This window comes from Fundulus heteroclitus, chromosome 24 (genome assembly GCF_011125445.2).
Source record: "Fundulus heteroclitus isolate FHET01 chromosome 24, MU-UCD_Fhet_4.1, whole genome shotgun sequence".
In the NCBI taxonomy this organism is placed as follows: domain Eukaryota; kingdom Metazoa; phylum Chordata; class Actinopteri; order Cyprinodontiformes; family Fundulidae; genus Fundulus; species Fundulus heteroclitus.
This window is the reverse complement of record NC_046384.1, coordinates 28,733,699-28,758,584: the sequence shown is the minus strand read 5'-3', so window position 1 is coordinate 28,758,584 and position 24,886 is coordinate 28,733,699. Positions and strand designations below refer to the sequence as shown.

General features: G+C 47.1%; 1 protein-coding gene across 1 annotated transcript in view; it reads right to left on the bottom strand.

The window, feature by feature from the left end:
• sts (steroid sulfatase (microsomal), isozyme S) overlaps nucleotides 1-24,886 on the bottom strand; it is a gene marked incomplete in the record, with an annotated part of 49,679 nt that overhangs the window by 582 nt on the left and 24,211 nt on the right. Inside the window, 1 exon segment of the mRNA XM_036128217.1 lies at nucleotides 24,319-24,786. Within this exon segment, the coding sequence (XP_035984110.1) occupies nucleotides 24,437-24,786 (350 nt within the window).

Genomic DNA, 24,886 nt, shown 5'->3' with positions numbered 1-24,886 from the left:
TTATTGAGGTGTCAAAGTTCCATTTTTGGTCATTTTTCCACCCCTTCCTGCCCCTGTCACGCAAGACGAAACGCTCCAGCGACACCAAACTCACAGAATCCACTCATTGTCACCCCGAAGTACCATTTGTGAAAATCAGCCCCCGCTGGGATGAAGCCTGAGCAAGATCTAACCCTAGCTGAAAGGATTAAGGCTTCATGGAGCCCCACCAGGCCCAAAGAGACACCAGTTAAAAAGGATTCTACTTAACTTAGACGATATCAAACCGCACGAGGTTTTCCTAGGGTGGTGAGTAGAGCAAGCCCTGGGAATTTGGGGTCCCTATCTGCCCCAAGGGGGGGGGGGGCCCGAGAGAAAGCCGTGCTGTGCCGTCAAACCTAATAACCGGTCCAAAACAACTACAGATGGAAGGTCTTTGAGAGATAGGCTCTTCAGGTTGTAGCACCTTACCACAGGAAGCTGCATAGCAAAATTTGGGCCGATTAAACCAAACGTCTCAGAGTTATGAGGTGTCAAAGTTTCATTTTTGGTCATTTTTCCACCCCTTCCTGCCCCTGTCACGCCAAGACGAAACGCTCCAGCGACACCAACTCACAGATCCACTCATTGTCACCCCCTGAATGACATTTGTGAAAATCAGCCCTCTGGGATGAGCCTGAGCAAAGATCCTAACCCTAGCTGAAGGATTTAGGCTTCATGGAGCCCCACCCAGGCCCAAAGAGACACCAGTAAAGATTCTACTTAACTTAGAGATATCAAACCGCACGGTTTCTAGGGTGTGAGTAGAGCAAGCCCTGGTAATTTGGGGTCCCTATCTGCCCCAAGGGGCCGAGAGAAAGCCGTGCTGTGCCGTCAAACCTAATAACCGGTCCAAAACAACTAACAGATGGAAGGTCTTTGAGAGATAGGCTCTTCCAGGTTTGTAGCACCTTACCACAGGAAGCTGCATAGCAAATTTGGGCCAGATTAAACCAAACGTCTCAGAGTTATGAGGTGTCAAAGTTTCATTTTTGGTCATTTTTCCACCCCTTCCTGCCCCTGTCACGCCAAGACGAAACGCTCCAGCGACACCAAACTCACAGAATCCACTCATTGTCACCCCCTGAATGACATTTGTGAAAATCAGCCCTCTGGGATGAGCCTGAGCAAAGATCCTAACCCTAGCTGAAGGATTTAGGCTTCATGGAGCCCCACCAGGCCCAAAGAGACACCAGTAAAGATTCTACTTAACTTAGAGATATCAAACCGCACGGTTTCTAGGGTGTGAGTAGAGCAAGCCCTGGTGATTTGGGGTCCCTATCTGCCCCAAGGGGCCGACGAGAAAGCCGTGCTGTGCCGTCAAACCTAATAACCGGTCCAAAGACAACTAACAGATGGAAGGTCTTTGAGAGATAGGCTCTTCCAGGTTTGTAGCACCTTACCACAGGAAGCTGCATAGCAAATTTGGGCCAGATTAAACCAAACGTCTCAGAGTTATGAGGTGTCAAAGTTTCATTTTTGGTCATTTTTCCACCCCTTCCTGCCCCTGTCACGCCAAGACGAAACGCTCCAGCGACACCAAACTCACAGAATCCACTCATTGTCACCCCCTGAATGACATTTGTGAAAATCAGCCCTCTGGGATGAGCCTGAGCAAAGATCCTAACCCTAGCTGAAGGATTTAGGCTTCATGGAGCCCCACCAGGCCCAAAGAGACACCAGTAAAGATTCTACTTAACTTAGAGATATCAAACCGCACGGTTTCTAGGGTGTGAGTAGAGCAAGCCCTGGTAATTTGGGGTCCCTATCTGCCCCAAGGGGCCGAGAGAAAGCCGTGCTGTGCCGTCAAACCTAATAACCGGTCCAAAAACAACTAACAGATGGAAGGTCTTTGAGAGATAGGCTCTTCCAGGTTTGTAGCACCTTACCACAGGAAGCTGCATAGCAAATTTGGGCCAGATTAAACCAACGTCTCAGAGTTATGAGGTGTCAAAGTTTCATTTTTGGTCATTTTTCCACCCCTTCCTGCCCCTGTCACGCCAAGACGAAACGCTCCAGCGACACCAAACTCACAGAATCCACTCATTGTCACCCCCTGAATGACATTTGTGAAAATCAGCCCTCTGGGATGAGCCTGAGCAAAGATCCTAACCCTAGCTGAAGGATTTAGGCTTCATGGAGCCCCACCAGGCCCAAAGAGACACCAGTAAAGATTCTACTTAACTTAGAGATATCAAACCGCACGGTTTCTAGGGTGTGAGTAGAGCAAGCCCTGGTAATTTGGGGTCCCTATCTGCCCCAAGGGGCCGAGAGAAAGCCGTGCTGTGCCGTCAAACCTAATAACCGGTCCAAAAACAACTAACAGATGGAAGGTCTTTGAGAGATAGGCTCTTCCAGGTTTGTAGCACCTTACCACAGGAAGCTGCATAGCAAATTTGGGCCAGATTAAACCAAACGTCTCAGAGTTATGAGGTGTCAAAGTTTCATTTTTGGTCATTTTTCCACCCCTTCCTGCCCCTGTCACGCCAAGACGAAACGCTCCAGCGACACCAAACTCACAGAATCCACTCATTGTCACCCCCTGAATGACATTTGTGAAAATCAGCCCTCTGGGATGAGCCTGAGCAAAGATCCTAACCCTAGCTGAAGGATTTAGGCTTCATGGAGCCCCACCAGGCCCAAAGAGACACCAGTAAAGATTCTACTTAACTTAGAGATATCAAACCGCACGGTTTCTAGGGTGTGAGTAGAGCAAGCCCTGGTAATTTGGGGTCCCTATCTGCCCCAAGGGGCCGAGCAGAAAGCCGTGCTGTGCCGTCAAACCTAATAACCGGTCCAAAAACAACTAACAGATGGAAGGTCTTTGAGAGATAGGCTCTTCCAGGTTTGTAGCACCTTACCACAGGAAGCTGCATAGCAAATTTGGGCCAGATTAAACCAAACGTCTCAGAGTTATGAGGTGTCAAAGTTTCATTTTTGGTCATTTTTCCACCCCTTCCTGCCCCTGTCACGCCAAGACGAAACGCTCCAGCGACACCAAACTCACAGAATCCACTCATTGTCACCCCCTGAATGACATTTGTGAAAATCAGCCCTCTGGGATGAGCCTGAGCAAAGATCCTAACCCTAGCTGAAGGATTTAGGCTTCATGGAGCCCCACCAGGCCCAAAGAGACACCAGTAAAGATTCTACTTAACTTAGAGATATCAAACCGCACGGTTTCTAGGGTGTGAGTAGAGCAAGCCCTGGTAATTTGGGGTCCCTATCTGCCCCAAGGGGCCGAGAGAAAGCCGTGCTGTGCCGTCAAACCTAATAACCGGTCCAAAAACAACTAACAGATGGAAGGTCTTTGAGAGATAGGCTCTTCCAGGTTTGTAGCACCTTACCACAGGAAGCTGCATAGCAAATTTGGGCCAGATTAAACCAAACGTCTCAGAGTTATGAGGTGTCAAAGTTTCATTTTTGGTCATTTTTCCACCCCTTCCTGCCCCTGTCACGCCAAGACGAAACGCTCCAGCGACACCAAACTCACAGAATCCACTCATTGTCACCCCCTGAATGACATTTGTGAAAATCAGCCCTCTGGGATGAGCCTGAGCAAAGATCCTAACCCTAGCTGAAGGATTTAGGCTTCATGGAGCCCCACCAGGCCCAAAGAGACACCAGTAAAGATTCTACTTAACTTAGAGATATCAAACCGCACGGTTTCTAGGGTGTGAGTAGAGCAAGCCCTGGTAATTTGGGGTCCCTATCTGCCCCAAGGGGCCGAGAGAAAGCCGTGCTGTGCCGTCAAACCTAATAACCGGTCCAAAACAACTAACAGATGGAAGGTCTTTGAGAGATAGGCTCTTCCAGGTTTGTAGCACCTTACCACAGGAAGCTGCATAGCAAATTTGGGCCAGATTAAACCAAACGTCTCAGAGTTATGAGGTGTCAAAGTTTCATTTTTGGTCATTTTTCCACCCCTTCCTGCCCCTGTCACGCCAAGACGAAACGCTCCAGCGACACCAAACTCACAGAATCCACTCATTGTCACCCCCTGAATGACATTTGTGAAAATCAGCCCTCTGGGATGAGCCTGAGCAAAGATCCTAACCCTAGCTGAAGGATTTAGGCTTCATGGAGCCCCACCAGGCCCAAAGAGACACCAGTAAAGATTCTACTTAACTTAGAGATATCAAACCGCACGGTTTCTAGGGTGTGAGTAGAGCAAGCCCTGGTAATTTGGGGTCCCTATCTGCCCCAAGGGGCCGAGAGAAAGCCGTGCTGTGCCGTCAAACCTAATAACCGGTCCAAAGACAACTAACAGATGGAAGGTCTTTGAGAGATAGGCTCTTCCAGGTTTGTAGCACCTTACCACAGGAAGCTGCATAGCAAATTTGGGCCAGATTAAACCAAACGTCTCAGAGTTATGAGGTGTCAAAGTTTCATTTTTGGTCATTTTTCCACCCCTTCCTGCCCCTGTCACGCCAAGACGAAACGCTCCAGCGACACCAAACTCACAGAATCCACTCATTGTCACCCCCTGAATGACATTTGTGAAAATCAGCCCTCTGGGATGAGCCTGAGCAAAGATCCTAACCCTAGCTGAAGGATTTAGGCTTCATGGAGCCCCACCAGGCCCAAAGAGACACCAGTAAAGATTCTACTTAACTTAGAGATATCAAACCGCACGGTTTCTAGGGTGTGAGTAGAGCAAGCCCTGGTAATTTGGGGTCCCTATCTGCCCCAAGGGGCCGAGAGAAAGCCGTGCTGTGCCGTCAAACCTAATAACCGGTCCAAAAACAACTAACAGATGGAAGGTCTTTGAGAGATAGGCTCTTCCAGGTTTGTAGCACCTTACCACAGGAAGCTGCATAGCAAATTTGGGCCAGATTAAACCAAACGTCTCAGAGTTATGAGGTGTCAAAGTTTCATTTTTGGTCATTTTTCCACCCCTTCCTGCCCCTGTCACGCCAAGACGAAACGCTCCAGCGACACCAAACTCACAGAATCCACTCATTGTCACCCCCTGAATGACATTTGTGAAAATCAGCCCTCTGGGATGAGCCTGAGCAAAGATCCTAACCCTAGCTGAAGGATTTAGGCTTCATGGAGCCCCACCAGGCCCAAAGAGACACCAGTAAAGATTCTACTTAACTTAGAGATATCAAACCGCACGGTTTCTAGGGTGTGAGTAGAGCAAGCCCTGGTAATTTGGGGTCCCTATCTGCCCCAAGGGGCCGAGAGAAAGCCGTGCTGTGCCGTCAAACCTAATAACCGGTCCAAAAACAACTAACAGATGGAAGGTCTTTGAGAGATAGGCTCTTCCAGGTTTGTAGCACCTTACCACAGGAAGCTGCATAGCAAATTTGGGCCAGATTAAACCAAACGTCTCAGAGTTATGAGGTGTCAAAGTTTCATTTTTGGTCATTTTTCCACCCCTTCCTGCCCCTGTCACGCCAAGACGAAACGCTCCAGCGACACCAAACTCACAGAATCCACTCATTGTCACCCCCTGAATGACATTTGTGAAAATCAGCCCTCTGGGATGAGCCTGAGCAAAGATCCTAACCCTAGCTGAAGGATTTAGGCTTCATGGAGCCCCACCAGGCCCAAAGAGACACCAGTAAAGATTCTACTTAACTTAGAGATATCAAACCGCACGGTTTCTAGGGTGTGAGTAGAGCAAGCCCTGGTAATTTGGGGTCCCTATCTGCCCCAAGGGGCCGAGAGAAAGCCGTGCTGTGCCGTCAAACCTAATAACCGGTCCAAAAACAACTAACAGATGGAAGGTCTTTGAGAGATAGGCTCTTCCAGGTTTGTAGCACCTTACCACAGGAAGCTGCATAGCAAATTTGGGCCAGATTAAACCAAACGTCTCAGAGTTATGAGGTGTCAAAGTTTCATTTTTGGTCATTTTTCCACCCCTTCCTGCCCCTGTCACGCCAAGACGAAACGCTCCAGCGACACCAAACTCACAGAATCCACTCATTGTCACCCCCTGAATGACATTTGTGAAAATCAGCCCTCTGGGATGAGCCTGAGCAAAGATCCTAACCCTAGCTGAAGGATTTAGGCTTCATGGAGCCCCACCAGGCCCAAAGAGACACCAGTAAAGATTCTACTTAACTTAGAGATATCAAACCGCACGGTTTCTAGGGTGTGAGTAGAGCAAGCCCTGGTAATTTGGGGTCCCTATCTGCCCCAAGGGGCCGAGAGAAAGCCGTGCTGTGCCGTCAAACCTAATAACCGGTCCAAAAACAACTAACAGATGGAAGGTCTTTGAGAGATAGGCTCTTCCAGGTTTGTAGCACCTTACCACAGGAAGCTGCATAGCAAATTTGGGCCAGATTAAACCAAACGTCTCAGAGTTATGAGGTGTCAAAGTTTCATTTTTGGTCATTTTTCCACCCCTTCCTGCCCCTGTCACGCCAAGACGAAACGCTCCAGCGACACCAAACTCACAGAATCCACTCATTGTCACCCCCTGAATGACATTTGTGAAAATCAGCCCTCTGGGATGAGCCTGAGCAAAGATCCTAACCCTAGCTGAAGGATTTAGGCTTCATGGAGCCCCACCAGGCCCAAAGAGACACCAGTAAAGATTCTACTTAACTTAGAGATATCAAACCGCACGGTTTCTAGGGTGTGAGTAGAGCAAGCCCTGGTAATTTGGGGTCCCTATCTGCCCCAAGGGGCCGAGAGAAAGCCGTGCTGTGCCGTCAAACCTAATAACCGGTCCAAAAACAACTAACAGATGGAAGGTCTTTGAGAGATAGGCTCTTCCAGGTTTGTAGCACCTTACCACAGGAAGCTGCATAGCAAATTTGGGCCAGATTAAACCAAACGTCTCAGAGTTATGAGGTGTCAAAGTTTCATTTTTGGTCATTTTTCCACCCCTTCCTGCCCCTGTCACGCCAAGACGAAACGCTCCAGCGACACCAAACTCACAGAATCCACTCATTGTCACCCCCTGAATGACATTTGTGAAAATCAGCCCTCTGGGATGAGCCTGAGCAAAGATCCTAACCCTAGCTGAAGGATTTAGGCTTCATGGAGCCCCACCAGGCCCAAAGAGACACCAGTAAAGATTCTACTTAACTTAGAGATATCAAACCGCACGGTTTCTAGGGTGTGAGTAGAGCAAGCCCTGGTAATTTGGGGTCCCTATCTGCCCCAAGGGGCCGAGAGAAAGCCGTGCTGTGCCGTCAAACCTAATAACCGGTCCAAAAACAACTAACAGATGGAAGGTCTTTGAGAGATAGGCTCTTCCAGGTTTGTAGCACCTTACCACAGGAAGCTGCATAGCAAATTTGGGCCAGATTAAACCAAACGTCTCAGAGTTATGAGGTGTCAAAGTTTCATTTTTGGTCATTTTTCCACCCCTTCCTGCCCCTGTCACGCCAAGACGAAACGCTCCAGCGACACCAAACTCACAGAATCCACTCATTGTCACCCCCTGAATGACATTTGTGAAAATCAGCCCTCTGGGATGAGCCTGAGCAAAGATCCTAACCCTAGCTGAAGGATTTAGGCTTCATGGAGCCCCACCAGGCCCAAAGAGACACCAGTAAAGATTCTACTTAACTTAGAGATATCAAACCGCACGGTTTCTAGGGTGTGAGTAGAGCAAGCCCTGGTAATTTGGGGTCCCTATCTGCCCCAAGGGGCCGAGAGAAAGCCGTGCTGTGCCGTCAAACCTAATAACCGGTCCAAAAACAACTAACAGATGGAAGGTCTTTGAGAGATAGGCTCTTCCAGGTTTGTAGCACCTTACCACAGGAAGCTGCATAGCAAATTTGGGCCAGATTAAACCAAACGTCTCAGAGTTATGAGGTGTCAAAGTTTCATTTTTGGTCATTTTTCCACCCCTTCCTGCCCCTGTCACGCCAAGACGAAACGCTCCAGCGACACCAAACTCACAGAATCCACTCATTGTCACCCCCTGAATGACATTTGTGAAAATCAGCCCTCTGGGATGAGCCTGAGCAAAGATCCTAACCCTAGCTGAAGGATTTAGGCTTCATGGAGCCCCACCAGGCCCAAAGAGACACCAGTAAAGATTCTACTTAACTTAGAGATATCAAACCGCACGGTTTCTAGGGTGTGAGTAGAGCAAGCCCTGGTAATTTGGGGTCCCTATCTGCCCCAAGGGGCCGAGAGAAAGCCGTGCTGTGCCGTCAAACCTAATAACCGGTCCAAAAACAACTAACAGATGGAAGGTCTTTGAGAGATAGGCTCTTCCAGGTTTGTAGCACCTTACCACAGGAAGCTGCATAGCAAATTTGGGCCAGATTAAACCAAACGTCTCAGAGTTATGAGGTGTCAAAGTTTCATTTTTGGTCATTTTTCCACCCCTTCCTGCCCCTGTCACGCCAAGACGAAACGCTCCAGCGACACCAAACTCACAGAATCCACTCATTGTCACCCCCTGAATGACATTTGTGAAAATCAGCCCTCTGGGATGAGCCTGAGCAAAGATCCTAACCCTAGCTGAAGGATTTAGGCTTCATGGAGCCCCACCAGGCCCAAAGAGACACCAGTAAAGATTCTACTTAACTTAGAGATATCAAACCGCACGGTTTCTAGGGTGTGAGTAGAGCAAGCCCTGGTAATTTGGGGTCCCTATCTGCCCCAAGGGGCCGAGAGAAAGCCGTGCTGTGCCGTCAAACCTAATAACCGGTCCAAAAACAACTAACAGATGGAAGGTCTTTGAGAGATAGGCTCTTCCAGGTTTGTAGCACCTTACCACAGGAAGCTGCATAGCAAATTTGGGCCAGATTAAACCAAACGTCTCAGAGTTATGAGGTGTCAAAGTTTCATTTTTGGTCATTTTTCCACCCCTTCCTGCCCCTGTCACGCCAAGACGAAACGCTCCAGCGACACCAAACTCACAGAATCCACTCATTGTCACCCCCCTGAATGACATTTGTGAAAATCAGCCCTCTGGGATGAGCCTGAGCAAAGATCCTAACCCTAGCTGAAGGATTTAGGCTTCATGGAGCCCCACCAGGCCCAAAGAGACACCAGTAAAGATTCTACTTAACTTAGAGATATCAAACCGCACGGTTTCTAGGGTGTGAGTAGAGCAAGCCCTGGTAATTTGGGGTCCCTATCTGCCCCAAGGGGCCGAGAGAAAGCCGTGCTGTGCCGTCAAACCTAATAACCGGTCCAAAAACAACTAACAGATGGAAGGTCTTTGAGAGATAGGCTCTTCCAGGTTTGTAGCACCTTACCACAGGAAGCTGCATAGCAAATTTGGGCCAGATTAAACCAAACGTCTCAGAGTTATGAGGTGTCAAAGTTTCATTTTTGGTCATTTTTCCACCCCTTCCTGCCCCTGTCACGCCAAGACGAAACGCTCCAGCGACACCAAACTCACAGAATCCACTCATTGTCACCCCCTGAATGACATTTGTGAAAATCAGCCCTCTGGGATGAGCCTGAGCAAAGATCCTAACCCTAGCTGAAGGATTTAGGCTTCATGGAGCCCCACCAGGCCCAAAGAGACACCAGTAAAGATTCTACTTAACTTAGAGATATCAAACCGCACGGTTTCTAGGGTGTGAGTAGAGCAAGCCCTGGTAATTTGGGGTCCCTATCTGCCCCAAGGGGCCGAGAGAAAGCCGTGCTGTGCCGTCAAACCTAATAACCGGTCCAAAAACAACTAACAGATGGAAGGTCTTTGAGAGATAGGCTCTTCCAGGTTTGTAGCACCTTACCACAGGAAGCTGCATAGCAAATTTGGGCCAGATTAAACCAAACGTCTCAGAGTTATGAGGTGTCAAAGTTTCATTTTTGGTCATTTTTCCACCCCTTCCTGCCCCTGTCACGCCAAGACGAAACGCTCCAGCGACACCAAACTCACAGAATCCACTCATTGTCACCCCCTGAATGACATTTGTGAAAATCAGCCCTCTGGGATGAGCCTGAGCAAAGATCCTAACCCTAGCTGAAGGATTTAGGCTTCATGGAGCCCCACCAGGCCCAAAGAGACACCAGTAAAGATTCTACTTAACTTAGAGATATCAAACCGCACGGTTTCTAGGGTGTGAGTAGAGCAAGCCCTGGTAATTTGGGGTCCCTATCTGCCCCAAGGGGCCGAGAGAAAGCCGTGCTGTGCCGTCAAACCTAATAACCGGTCCAAAAACAACTAACAGATGGAAGGTCTTTGAGAGATAGGCTCTTCCAGGTTTGTAGCACCTTACCACAGGAAGCTGCATAGCAAATTTGGGCCAGATTAAACCAAACGTCTCAGAGTTATGAGGTGTCAAAGTTTCATTTTTGGTCATTTTTCCACCCCTTCCTGCCCCTGTCACGCCAAGACGAAACGCTCCAGCGACACCAAACTCACAGAATCCACTCATTGTCACCCCCTGAATGACATTTGTGAAAATCAGCCCTCTGGGATGAGCCTGAGCAAAGATCCTAACCCTAGCTGAAGGATTTAGGCTTCATGGAGCCCCACCAGGCCCAAAGAGACACCAGTAAAGATTCTACTTAACTTAGAGATATCAAACCGCACGGTTTCTAGGGTGTGAGTAGAGCAAGCCCTGGTAATTTGGGGTCCCTATCTGCCCCAAGGGGCCGAGAGAAAGCCGTGCTGTGCCGTCAAACCTAATAACCGGTCCAAAGACAACTAACAGATGGAAGGTCTTTGAGAGATAGGCTCTTCCAGGTTTGTAGCACCTTACCACAGGAAGCTGCATAGCAAATTTGGGCCAGATTAAACCAAACGTCTCAGAGTTATGAGGTGTCAAAGTTTCATTTTTGGTCATTTTTCCACCCCTTCCTGCCCCTGTCACGCCAAGACGAAACGCTCCAGCGACACCAAACTCACAGAATCCACTCATTGTCACCCCCCTGAATGACATTTGTGAAAATCAGCCCTCTGGGATGAGCCTGAGCAAAGATCCTAACCCTAGCTGAAGGATTTAGGCTTCATGGAGCCCCACCAGGCCCAAAGAGACACCAGTAAAGATTCTACTTAACTTAGAGATATCAAACCGCACGGTTTCTAGGGTGTGAGTAGAGCAAGCCCTGGTAATTTGGGGTCCCTATCTGCCCCAAGGGGCCGAGAGAAAGCCGTGCTGTGCCGTCAAACCTAATAACCGGTCCAAAAACAACTAACAGATGGAAGGTCTTTGAGAGATAGGCTCTTCCAGGTTTGTAGCACCTTACCACAGGAAGCTGCATAGCAAATTTGGGCCAGATTAAACCAAACGTCTCAGAGTTATGAGGTGTCAAAGTTTCATTTTTGGTCATTTTTCCACCCCTTCCTGCCCCTGTCACGCCAAGACGAAACGCTCCAGCGACACCAAACTCACAGAATCCACTCATTGTCACCCCCTGAATGACATTTGTGAAAATCAGCCCTCTGGGATGAGCCTGAGCAAAGATCCTAACCCTAGCTGAAGGATTTAGGCTTCATGGAGCCCCACCAGGCCCAAAGAGACACCAGTAAAGATTCTACTTAACTTAGAGATATCAAACCGCACGGTTTCTAGGGTGTGAGTAGAGCAAGCCCTGGTAATTTGGGGTCCCTATCTGCCCCAAGGGGCCGAGAGAAAGCCGTGCTGTGCCGTCAAACCTAATAACCGGTCCAAAACAACTAACAGATGGAAGGTCTTTGAGAGATAGGCTCTTCCAGGTTTGTAGCACCTTACCACAGGAAGCTGCATAGCAAATTTGGGCCAGATTAAACCAAACGTCTCAGAGTTATGAGGTGTCAAAGTTTCATTTTTGGTCATTTTTCCACCCCTTCCTGCCCCTGTCACGCCAAGACGAAACGCTCCAGCGACACCAAACTCACAGAATCCACTCATTGTCACCCCCTGAATGACATTTGTGAAAATCAGCCCTCTGGGATGAGCCTGAGCAAAGATCCTAACCCTAGCTGAAGGATTTAGGCTTCATGGAGCCCCACCAGGCCCAAAGAGACACCAGTAAAGATTCTACTTAACTTAGAGATATCAAACCGCACGGTTTCTAGGGTGTGAGTAGAGCAAGCCCTGGTAATTTGGGGTCCCTATCTGCCCCAAGGGGCCGAGAGAAAGCCGTGCTGTGCCGTCAAACCTAATAACCGGTCCAAAAACAACTAACAGATGGAAGGTCTTTGAGAGATAGGCTCTTCCAGGTTTGTAGCACCTTACCACAGGAAGCTGCATAGCAAATTTGGGCCAGATTAAACCAAACGTCTCAGAGTTATGAGGTGTCAAAGTTTCATTTTTGGTCATTTTTCCACCCCTTCCTGCCCCTGTCACGCCAAGACGAAACGCTCCAGCGACACCAAACTCACAGAATCCACTCATTGTCACCCCCTGAATGACATTTGTGAAAATCAGCCCTCTGGGATGAGCCTGAGCAAAGATCCTAACCCTAGCTGAAGGATTTAGGCTTCATGGAGCCCCACCAGGCCCAAAGAGACACCAGTAAAGATTCTACTTAACTTAGAGATATCAAACCGCACGGTTTCTAGGGTGTGAGTAGAGCAAGCCCTGGTAATTTGGGGTCCCTATCTGCCCCAAGGGGCCGAGAGAAAGCCGTGCTGTGCCGTCAAACCTAATAACCGGTCCAAAAACAACTAACAGATGGAAGGTCTTTGAGAGATAGGCTCTTCCAGGTTTGTAGCACCTTACCACAGGAAGCTGCATAGCAAATTTGGGCCAGATTAAACCAAACGTCTCAGAGTTATGAGGTGTCAAAGTTTCATTTTTGGTCATTTTTCCACCCCTTCCTGCCCCTGTCACGCCAAGACGAAACGCTCCAGCGACACCAAACTCACAGAATCCACTCATTGTCACCCCCTGAATGACATTTGTGAAAATCAGCCCTCTGGGATGAGCCTGAGCAAAGATCCTAACCCTAGCTGAAGGATTTAGGCTTCATGGAGCCCCACCAGGCCCAAAGAGACACCAGTAAAGATTCTACTTAACTTAGAGATATCAAACCGCACGGTTTCTAGGGTGTGAGTAGAGCAAGCCCTGGTGATTTGGGGTCCCTATCTGCCCCAAGGGGCCGAGAGAAAGCCGTGCTGTGCCGTCAAACCTAATAACCGGTCCAAAAACAACTAACAGATGGAAGGTCTTTGAGAGATAGGCTCTTCCAGGTTTGTAGCACCTTACCACAGGAAGCTGCATAGCAAATTTGGGCCAGATTAAACCAAACGTCTCAGAGTTATGAGGTGTCAAAGTTTCATTTTTGGTCATTTTTCCACCCCTTCCTGCCCCTGTCACGCCAAGACGAAACGCTCCAGCGACACCAAACTCACAGAATCCACTCATTGTCACCCCCTGAATGACATTTGTGAAAATCAGCCCTCTGGGATGAGCCTGAGCAAAGATCCTAACCCTAGCTGAAGGATTTAGGCTTCATGGAGCCCCACCAGGCCCAAAGAGACACCAGTAAAGATTCTACTTAACTTAGAGATATCAAACCGCACGGTTTCTAGGGTGTGAGTAGAGCAAGCCCTGGTAATTTGGGGTCCCTATCTGCCCCAAGGGGCCGAGAGAAAGCCGTGCTGTGCCGTCAAACCTAATAACCGGTCCAAAACAACTAACAGATGGAAGGTCTTTGAGAGATAGGCTCTTCCAGGTTTGTAGCACCTTACCACAGGAAGCTGCATAGCAAATTTGGGCCAGATTAAACCAAACGTCTCAGAGTTATGAGGTGTCAAAGTTTCATTTTTGGTCATTTTTCCACCCCTTCCTGCCCCTGTCACGCCAAGACGAAACGCTCCAGCGACACCAAACTCACAGAATCCACTCATTGTCACCCCCTGAATGACATTTGTGAAAATCAGCCCTCTGGGATGAGCCTGAGCAAAGATCCTAACCCTAGCTGAAGGATTTAGGCTTCATGGAGCCCCACCAGGCCCAAAGAGACACCAGTAAAGATTCTACTTAACTTAGAGATATCAAACCGCACGGTTTCTAGGGTGTGAGTAGAGCAAGCCCTGGTAATTTGGGGTCCCTATCTGCCCCAAGGGGCCGAGAGAAAGCCGTGCTGTGCCGTCAAACCTAATAACCGGTCCAAAAACAACTAACAGATGGAAGGTCTTTGAGAGATAGGCTCTTCCAGGTTTGTAGCACCTTACCACAGGAAGCTGCATAGCAAATTTGGGCCAGATTAAACCAAACGTCTCAGAGTTATGAGGTGTCAAAGTTTCATTTTTGGTCATTTTTCCACCCCTTCCTGCCCCTGTCACGCCAAGACGAAACGCTCCAGCGACACCAAACTCACAGAATCCACTCATTGTCACCCCCTGAATGACATTTGTGAAAATCAGCCCTCTGGGATGAGCCTGAGCAAAGATCCTAACCCTAGCTGAAGGATTTAGGCTTCATGGAGCCCCACCAGGCCCAAAGAGACACCAGTAAAGATTCTACTTAACTTAGAGATATCAAACCGCACGGTTTCTAGGGTGTGAGTAGAGCAAGCCCTGGTAATTTGGGGTCCCTATCTGCCCCAAGGGGCCGAGAGAAAGCCGTGCTGTGCCGTCAAACCTAATAACCGGTCCAAAAACAACTAACAGATGGAAGGTCTTTGAGAGATAGGCTCTTCCAGGTTTGTAGCACCTTACCACAGGAAGCTGCATAGCAAATTTGGGCCAGATTAAACCAAACGTCTCAGAGTTATGAGGTGTCAAAGTTTCATTTTTGGTCATTTTTCCACCCCTTCCTGCCCCTGTCACGCCAAGACGAAACGCTCCAGCGACACCAAACTCACAGAATCCACTCATTGTCACCCCCTGAATGACATTTGTGAAAATCAGCCCTCTGGGATGAGCCTGAGCAAAGATCCTAACCCTAGCTGAAGGATTTAGGCTTCATGGAGCCCCACCAGGCCCAAAGAGACACCAGTAAAGATTCTACTTAACTTAGAGATATCAAACCGCACGGTTTCTAGGGTGTGAGTAGAGCAAGCCCTGGTAATTTGGGGTCCCTATCTGCCCCAAGGGGCCGAGAGAAAGCCGTGCTGTGCCGTCAAACCTAATAACCGGTCCAAAAACAACTAACAGATGGAAGGTCTTTGAGAGATAGGCTCTTCCAGGTTTGTAGCACCTTACCACAGGAAGCTGCATAGCAAATTTGGGCCAGATTAAACCAAACGTCTCAGAGTTATGAGGTGTCAAAGTTTCATTTTTGGTCATTTTTCCACCCCTTCCTGCCCCTGTCACGCCAAGACGAAACGCTCCAGCGACACCAAACTCACAGAATCCACTCATTGTCACCCCCTGAATGACATTTGTGAAAATCAGCCCTCTGGGATGAGCCTGAGCAAAGATCCTAACCCTAGCTGAAGGATTTAGGCTTCATGGAGCCCCACCAGGCCCAAAGAGACACCAGTAAAGATTCTACTTAACTTAGAGATATCAAACCGCACGGTTTCTAGGGTGTGAGTAGAGCAAGCCCTGGTGATTTGGGGTCCCTATCTGCCCCAAGGGGCCGACAGAAAGCCGTGCTGTGCCGTCAAACCTAATAACCGGTCCAAAAACAACTAACAGATGGAAGGTCTTTGAGAGATAGGCTCTTCCAGGTTTGTAGCACCTTACCACAGGAAGCTGCATAGCAAATTTGGGCCAGATTAAACCAAACGTCTCAGAGTTATGAGGTGTCAAAGTTTCATTTTTGGTCATTTTTCCACCCCTTCCTGCCCCTGTCACGCCAAGACGAAACGCTCCAGCGACACCAAACTCACAGAATCCACTCATTGTCACCCCCTGAATGACATTTGTGAAAATCAGCCCTCTGGGATGAGCCTGAGCAAAGATCCTAACCCTAGCTGAAGGATTTAGGCTTCATGGAGCCCCACCAGGCCCAAAGAGACACCAGTAAAGATTCTACTTAACTTAGAGATATCAAACCGCACGGTTTCTAGGGTGTGAGTAGAGCAAGCCCTGGTGAATTTGGGGTCCCTATCTGCCCCAAGGGGCCGAGAGAAAGCCGTGCTGTGCCGTCAAACCTAATAACCGGTCCAAAAACAACTAACAGATGGAAGGTCTTTGAGAGATAGGCTCTTCCAGGTTTGTAGCACCTTACCACAGGAAGCTGCATAGCAAATTTGGGCCAGATTAAACCAAACGTCTCAGAGTTATGAGGTGTCAAAGTTTCATTTTTGGTCATTTTTCCACCCCTTCCTGCCCCTGTCACGCCAAGACGAAACGCTCCAGCGACACCAAACTCACAGAATCCACTCATTGTCACCCCCTGAATGACATTTGTGAAAATCAGCCCTCTGGGATGAGCCTGAGCAAAGATCCTAACCCTAGCTGAAGGATTTAGGCTTCATGGAGCCCCACCAGGCCCAAAGAGACACCAGTAAAGATTCTACTTAACTTAGAGATATCAAACCGCACGGTTTCTAGGGTGTGAGTAGAGCAAGCCCTGGTGATTTGGGGTCCCTATCTGCCCCAAGGGGCCGAGAGAAAGCCGTGCTGTGCCGTCAAACCTAATAACCGGTCCAAAAACAACTAACAGATGGAAGGTCTTTGAGAGATAGGCTCTTCCAGGTTTGTAGCACCTTACCACAGGAAGCTGCATAGCAAATTTGGGCCAGATTAAACCAAACGTCTCAGAGTTATGAGGTGTCAAAGTTTCATTTTTGGTCATTTTTCCACCCCTTCCTGCCCCTGTCACGCCAAGACGAAACGCTCCAGCGACACCAAACTCACAGAATCCACTCATTGTCACCCCCTGAATGACATTTGTGAAAATCAGCCCTCTGGGATGAGCCTGAGCAAAGATCCTAACCCTAGCTGAAGGATTTAGGCTTCATGGAGCCCCACCAGGCCCAAAGAGACACCAGTAAAGATTCTACTTAACTTAGAGATATCAAACCGCACGGTTTCTAGGGTGTGAGTAGAGCAAGCCCTGGTGATTTGGGGTCCCTATCTGCCCCAAGGGGCCGAGAGAAAGCCGTGCTGTGCCGTCAAACCTAATAACCGGTCCAAAAACAACTAACAGATGGAAGGTCTTTGAGAGATAGGCTCTTCCAGGTTTGTAGCACCTTACCACAGGAAGCTGCATAGCAAATTTGGGCCAGATTAAACCAAACGTCTCAGAGTTATGAGGTGTCAAAGTTTCATTTTTGGTCATTTTTCCACCCCTTCCTGCCCCTGTCACGCCAAGACGAAACGCTCCAGCGACACCAAACTCACAGAATCCACTCATTGTCACCCCCTGAATGACATTTGTGAAAATCAGCCCTCTGGGATGAGCCTGAGCAAAGATCCTAACCCTAGCTGAAGGATTTAGGCTTCATGGAGCCCCACCAGGCCCAAAGAGACACCAGTAAAGATTCTACTTAACTTAGAGATATCAAACCGCACGGTTTCTAGGGTGTGAGTAGAGCAAGCCCTGGTAATTTGGGGTCCCTATCTGCCCCAAGGGGCCGAGAGAAAGCCGTGCTGTGCCGTCAAACCTAATAACCGGTCCAAAAACAACTAACAGATGGAAGGTCTTTGAGAGATAGGCTCTTCCAGGTTTGTAGCACCTTACCACAGGAAGCTGCATAGCAAATTTGGGCCAGATTAAACCAAACGTCTCAGAGTTATGAGGTGTCAAAGTTTCATTTTTGGTCATTTTTCCACCCCTTCCTGCCCCTGTCACGCCAAGACGAAACGCTCCAGCGACACCAAACTCACAGAATCCACTCATTGTCACCCCCTGAATGACATTTGTGAAAATCAGCCCTCTGGGATGAGCCTGAGCAAAGATCCTAACCCTAGCTGAAGGATTTAGGCTTCATGGAGCCCCACCAGGCCCAAAGAGACACCAGTAAAGATTCTACTTAACTTAGAGATATCAAACCGCACGGTTTCTAGGGTGTGAGTAGAGCAAGCCCTGGTGATTTGGGGTCCCTATCTGCCCCAAGGGGCCGAGAGAAAGCCGTGCTGTGCCGTCAAACCTAATAACCGGTCCAAAAACAACTAACAGATGGAAGGTCTTTGAGAGATAGGCTCTTCCAGGTTTGTAGCACCTTACCACAGGAAGCTGCATAGCAAATTTGGGCCAGATTAAACCAAACGTCTCAGAGTTATGAGGTGTCAAAGTTTCATTTTTGGTCATTTTTCCACCCCTTCCTGCCCCTGTCACGCCAAGACGAAACGCTCCAGCGACACCAAACTCACAGAATCCACTCATTGTCACCCCCTGAATGACATTTGTGAAAATCAGCCCTCTGGGATGAGCCTGAGCAAAGATCCTAACCCTAGCTGAAGGATTTAGGCTTCATGGAGCCCCACCAGGCCCAAAGAGACACCAGTAAAGATTCTACTTAACTTAGAGATATCAAACCGCACGGTTTCTAGGGTGTGAGTAGAGCAAGCCCTGGTAATTTGGGGTCCCTATCTGCCCCAAGGGGCCGAGAGAAAGCCGTGCTGTGCCGTCAAACCTAATAACCGGTCCAAAAACAACTAACAGATGGAAGGTCTTTGAGAGATAGGCTCTTCCAGGTTTGTAGCACCTTACCACAGGAAGCTGCATAGCAAATTTGGGCCAGATTAAACCAAACGTCTCAGAGTTATGAGGTGTCAAAGTTTCATTTTTGGTCATTTTTCCACCCCTTCCTGCCCCTGTCACGCCAAGACGAAACGCTCCAGCGACACCAAACTCACAGAATCCACTCATTGTCACCCCCTGAATGACATTTGTGAAAATCAGCCCTCTGGGATGAGCCTGAGCAAAGATCCTAACCCTAGCTGAAGGATTTAGGCTTCACTGGAGCCCCACCAGGCCCAAAGAGACACCAGTAAAGATTCTACTTAACTTAGAGATATCAAACCGCACGGTTTCTAGGGTGTGAGTAGAGCAAGCCCTGGTAATTTGGGGTCCCTATCTGCCCCAAGGGGCCGAGAGAAAGCCGTGCTGTGCCGTCAAACCTAATAACCGGTCCAAAAACAACTATTAGATGGAAGGTCTTTGAGAGATAGGCTCTTCCAGGTTTGTAGCACCTTACCACAGGAAGCTGCATAGCAAATTTGGGCCAGATTAAACCAAACGTCTCAGAGTTATGAGGTGTCAAATTTCATTTTTGGTCATTTTTCCACCCCTTCCTGCCCCTGTCATGCCAAGACGAAACGCTCCAGCGACACCAAACTCACAGAATCCACTCATTGTCACCCCCTGAATGACATTTGTGAAAATCAGCCCTCTGGGATGAGCCTGAGCAAAGATCCTAACCCTAGCTCAAGGATTTAGGCTTCATGGAGCCCCACCAGGCCCAAAGAGACACCAGTAAAGATTCTACTTAACTTAGAGATATCAAACCGCACGGTTTCTAGGGTGTGAGTAGAGCAAGCCCTGGTTTTCTGATGAAAATCAACAAGAGGGATCATATTTCTCCAATTTTAGCTTCCCTTCATTGGCTTCCTGTTAAATCAAGAATAGAATTTAAAATTCTTCTTCTAACGTATAAAGCCCTTCATAATCAAACTCCATCATATATCAGAGCTCTGATTACCCCGTATGTTCCTAACAGAGCACTTCGCTCTCAGACCGCAGGTCTGCTGGTGGTTCCTAGAGTCTCTAAAAGTAGAATGGGAGGCAGATCCTTTAGCTATCAGGCTCCTCTCCTGTGGAACCAACTCCCAGTTTTGGTCCGTGAGGCAGACACCCTGTCTACTTTTAAGACTAGGCTTAAAACTTTTCTTTTTGACAAAAATTATAACTAGTGACTCATGTTACTCTCAGCTACCTTTATAGTTTTACTGCTATAGGCTTAGGTTACTGGAGTATATCAGGATCTAATTTTCTCACTATATTGAGTTCTACTGTTCTTCAATTATGCATTATGTGTTGTCATTTCTGCTTTAACTTTCTGTTCTCTCTCTTTTCTCTTCATAGTAGGTACACCTGGTCTGGCGTTCTGTTAACTGTGACATCATCCAGAGAAGACGGCTCACCCGCTACTACCATCTAATGTAGAACAGATTACTAGATCAATGTGTGCTTCTGTGCTTTTTTGTTTCTCTTGTTGTGTCTCTGTTCTGTCTTCTGTAACCCCAGTCGGTCGAGGCAGGTGACCGTTCATACTGAGCCCGGTTCTGCCGGAGGTTTTTTTTCCCGTTAATGGGTGGTTTTTCTTCCCACTGTCGCTTCATGCTTGCTCAGTATGAGGGATTGCAGCAAAGCCATGTACAATGCAGATGACTCTTCCTGTAGCTCTACGCTTCCCCAGGAGTGAATGCTGCTTGTCGGGACTTTGATGCAATCAACTGGTTTCCTTATATAGGACATTTTTGACCAATCTGTATAATCTGACCCAATCTGTATAATATGATTGAACTTGACTTTGTAAAGTGCCTTGAGATGACATGTTTCATGATTTGGCGCTATATAAATAAAATTGAATTGAATTGAATTGGTAATTTGGGGTCCCTATCTGCCCCAAGGGGCAGATAGGGACCGCAGAGCCGCAGAGCCGCAGGCTAGTCCGCTGCTGGAAGGACCAACGGTTCTGTGTTTTCAATGTTATCCCCCTTGGATGGCCAAAGTGGAACGAACTCACACGAGGCACCGACAGGTTCGGCAGAGAAACCAAAGGGAAAGGTTACATGGTCATTTGGAAATGTTTGTGTAATGCTTACACATGGTTGTTTTTAAAACAAAGAGCTAACTGGCGGATGCTAGCCCATGCTAGCATCCTGTACCAGGCCATTGCCGATATGATTCGAGTGTGTTTTTATGGTTATTACAAACGTAATACTCATTATGGCTAAAGATAAAGCTGAAGTCTTTAAAGTTATCGCCCAAAATCCATATATATATATATATATATATATATATATATATATATATATATATATATATATATATATATATATATACACTAGTGGATTATATCCACCAGTATATATCCAGTAACCTCAGCCTCCCATTGTTCCTACCAGCTGCTTCTAGACTTATCCAGCAAACATTGATAACTCAAATTTTAACTGCAATTGGAGTTTTAACCCGCCCTGCGACAGACTGGCGACCTGTCCAGGGTGTACCCCGCCTCTTGCCCAGTGAACGCTGGAGATAGGCACCAGCAACCCCCGCGACCCCATGAGGGATTAAGCGGTTTGGAAAATGGATGGATGGATGGATGGATGGAGTTTTAACCCTTCTTTATCACAAACCAATAAAAATGTCTCAGTTAAGTCAGTTGTTAACTAAAAAAGAGGTACTTCTTTTGCGCTTAGAGACCATTCAATTCCTGAACCAAATAACCACAAACAATTACTATTTCACACGTTATTGCTTGTTAAAATAATAATCCCTGTCACAGCAATTATTATATTTAATAAGACACTAGGAAACACTACTCGCTACTCAAGGAACATGCAAAAGAAAATAAATGAAAATAAAACAAGTCAAAATGGATTAAATGAGGTAGCATCCCATTCAAGAAGTCTGCACTTTGACATAGCAGCATTCAAAGATAAAATAACTTGAACATAACTGGAACACAGACCAGAAGCTAGATGGGGAAACGCTTCTGTACTCCACAGCACGCTAAGCTGCCTTTGCACCTTTTCAAGATGGCGACTATGACGACATGTGACCTACGATCTTGTGTGACGCGTGAGGATGAGGTCCTAATGACATATCTAGTGCACATGTCTAGTGCAGGGCAGGCTTTGATCAGGAGGCGGTTTCACTGTTGAACAAAGTGTTATATAATCATTTATATGATAATAGTGTATTTTAGTGTTAGACATATATTAACCTTTAACACAGTAACCTGGGATGAGGAGTTCTCTGCAGAACAATGACTGCAGTCAGGCTTCAATAAATGGTGCCAGGCGCAGAACATCTCGGGAGATATATGAGAGTTTTGTAGATTAGTTAACGGTTTTTAAAACTTTCTCGTGGCCCTGAAGGTTATCTTAGTCAACTCCCAAGAAACAGGCCGGGGCCATTACTTACATCTAATGCCTGGAACTGTCAGAAAGCACATATCTGCTGGAGACTGGATGTCTCCAAAGGGGGGCTAGCCCAACCCCCTCAGAAGCCCACCAGGGGTTAAAAAAAACATGTTTTGGGTTTATACGATGAGACAACTTGTGGAAGGCACGTTGGGATGAAATAGGCTATGCTTGTCGCTGATAAGTTTGTACGTGCTGTCTCCCAACTTGGAATTCCAAATTGTAATAAATATTAGTGCTGTCAGTTAAATGCGTTATTAACAGCGTTAACGTAAACCCATTTTAACGGCGACAATTTTTTTGTCGCCGTTAATCGCGCGTCAAAACACACACACCGTTCCCTAATGTTTTTCCCCCAGCCGCGCTCTCCGGACTGTGTTTCTTTTACCCTCGGCGCTTTCCGTAGTTTCAAGAGTGCTAGAGAACTGTAGCAAAACAGACCCGCGCTGCGCTAACTGTTGCCAACAAAAGCGCTTCTAAATTCATGAGTCACGGGTTGCGGTTTTTTTGGGCAGGTTTCTGAAAGTGAAATCGCTTATTTGGGCTCTAACATAAGTGACAAAACAGGTGTTATTATAAGACCTGCCTGCACTACATTTGAATGTATCCAGCTGAAATATCCCTCCGCCATAGGAGCCGACGGTAGTAAAGGCAGACAGAGCAACTCTGCACGTATTTTCTGCAGTTTCTGCAGCGGAGCAATAACCGGTGATAACTGCTGAAAGTAGATTACATGGTGCAGATCACCATTTTAAGCAGAGATTGGTTTTGAAGGTGAGCTTTTACACGTTGATAACATTGCAGAAACCCCAACCCATAAACCGTACTTTAATGCTTAATAATTTGTTGTCTCTGTATTTGACAAACCAAGGATGAATCACGTTGCCAAACGAAGTACCTGGAGTTACTATTCAGTTGCTAAACAGTCTCTTTCAAGGGTATTAAGCTCCTGCCCAGTTGCAAGCAAAGTGTAAGACTGGAATGACCTATAAATTTAAAACCTTTTTCCAGGCTTAAACTCTATGAATATGGATTGAAACAGCAAGCAAAAATATTCAAAGAAATTATTGTTGTTGGTGTGAAAGCTCAGAATTAGATGTGTGTGTGTGTGTGTGTGTGTGTGTGTGTGTGTGTGTGTGTGTGTGATGTTGAGAGAGAGAGAGAGAGAGAGAGAGAGAGAGAAAATGAACAAAACTTATGACTTTATTGAAATGTACAATTTTTATTAATTTATATGTTTATGCATAATACCATGTCTATCTTTGTTTAAGAGGCAAAAAAAATATATCGGCATGAAAACAGGTATTTATTAACACATTTGTTTACACACTGTGTAAACATCAGGGCATCATGATTAGTCATATAGCCATTATAGTCCAGAGTTTAACATTTGGCACCAGGATGTTTTCATTCCAATTCTGAAAAGTGCTTGAAAAATAACAAAATAAAAATATTTTTTGTACAAGCATGTATTTTATTAGTGTCATTTATTGCAAAATTGCATATTAAAATGCCCAAACAGGCTATTACACTAGAAATAAAAGGATAAAATATGCGATTAATTTGCGATTAATCTCGATTAAAATTTTTAATCGTTTGACAGCACTAATAAATATATTCATGTTTTAAGTGTTTGGTCTCTGATCATTGTTTCTTCCCTTGCTGCCAAATCATTGAACCGGATGGGTGAGACGGGCCGTGGTAAAATGGAGTAGGAACGGGCCCGCAGTTTTAACAAAAGGCTTCAAAGAACATGTAGACAAAGAGCTCAAAGATGAAGAACGGAAGAGAAGAGAAAATCGGCTCTCAGCGGAGCCAGTTTATCACCAACCCAAAAACAACACAGTCAAAATCACTTATGAAATGCATGCACACACATTAGAAATATCCAGCACAGTTAAAACAAACTCCATCTCGGAGTAATTAAGCATTAAACTAATTCCTAATAAGGAGCTGGAGTCTGTCACGTCATAAGATGGCATTACAGATCATTGTAGAAGAATCTGGCCCAAAGGATGAGGGGTGGCCACGTTGACATTGTAAAACCTGGTGAAAGTGCTTGGGGAAGCCCATGATACAGCAGCACATAGGGTTTCTAGCAGAACTCCCATCATAACTGCCCAGGAAGCAGAGACACTCCTGATAGTGTAGGCCTTCCACACCGACCGGCAGGGGACAGTGTCCCGCACTGTAGGCGTGGCTGATGATGTCCACGATCCAATGAGAGATGCTGTTTGGATAACAGACAAAAAGATGATCTAAAGTCTCACACCTGTAGTAGTACCAGCAACGTTGCCTCCAACGCCCTCACTGGGCATAATAAATTAGACCCATTTTCAGTCACACCTGATGGAGGCTGAAACTGAGCCAACATCAACAGCTGGTTACAAATGGGAACAACACCTTTGGCACAAATGGCAGTGTTCGGCCACAAGATTACTTCTTATTCCTACAGATTCCTGAAGGTAAAATTCTACCTGCATGGCTATTAGTTGGATCCTGTTTTGTTTGTGTAGGTTGGTCTGAAGGAGTTATCTACTGAGACTGTCCGCCGACCCCCGTTCATTAGTCCTGTTGGCACTGACAGAGCTGTGTGAAGGTGGAGCAGCAGGGCTGAAGCCAGGGCTTCCACATGATGTTCGCTGCACTTAACTGGCTCTCCACAGGCCTCACTGACCTCTGGTGGGCTTCCACTGCCTGCTGCATTGCAGCGAGAATAGAGTGGAACGCTGGTTCTGTGTCAGGGGTCAGCGGCCTTGTCTCCGACGGATCCTTCGAGAGATCAAAGAGAAGTGGAGGATCGTGGTAGGTCACATGACTGGGTGTGCAAAAGCAGACGTGTGTGTGGAAACAGGTTGCTTTGTCCACCGGGTAGAAGTCTGGGGTGAAGTAAAAGGCTTTCCACACTGAGCTACCTGAGGAAAGATCAAAAGAAGCTATATTTGTTACATAATTTTACTGTTTCGAGGCACAGTGTGTTACCAGTCAGACTAACGTGGAAGTAAAACCTCATAG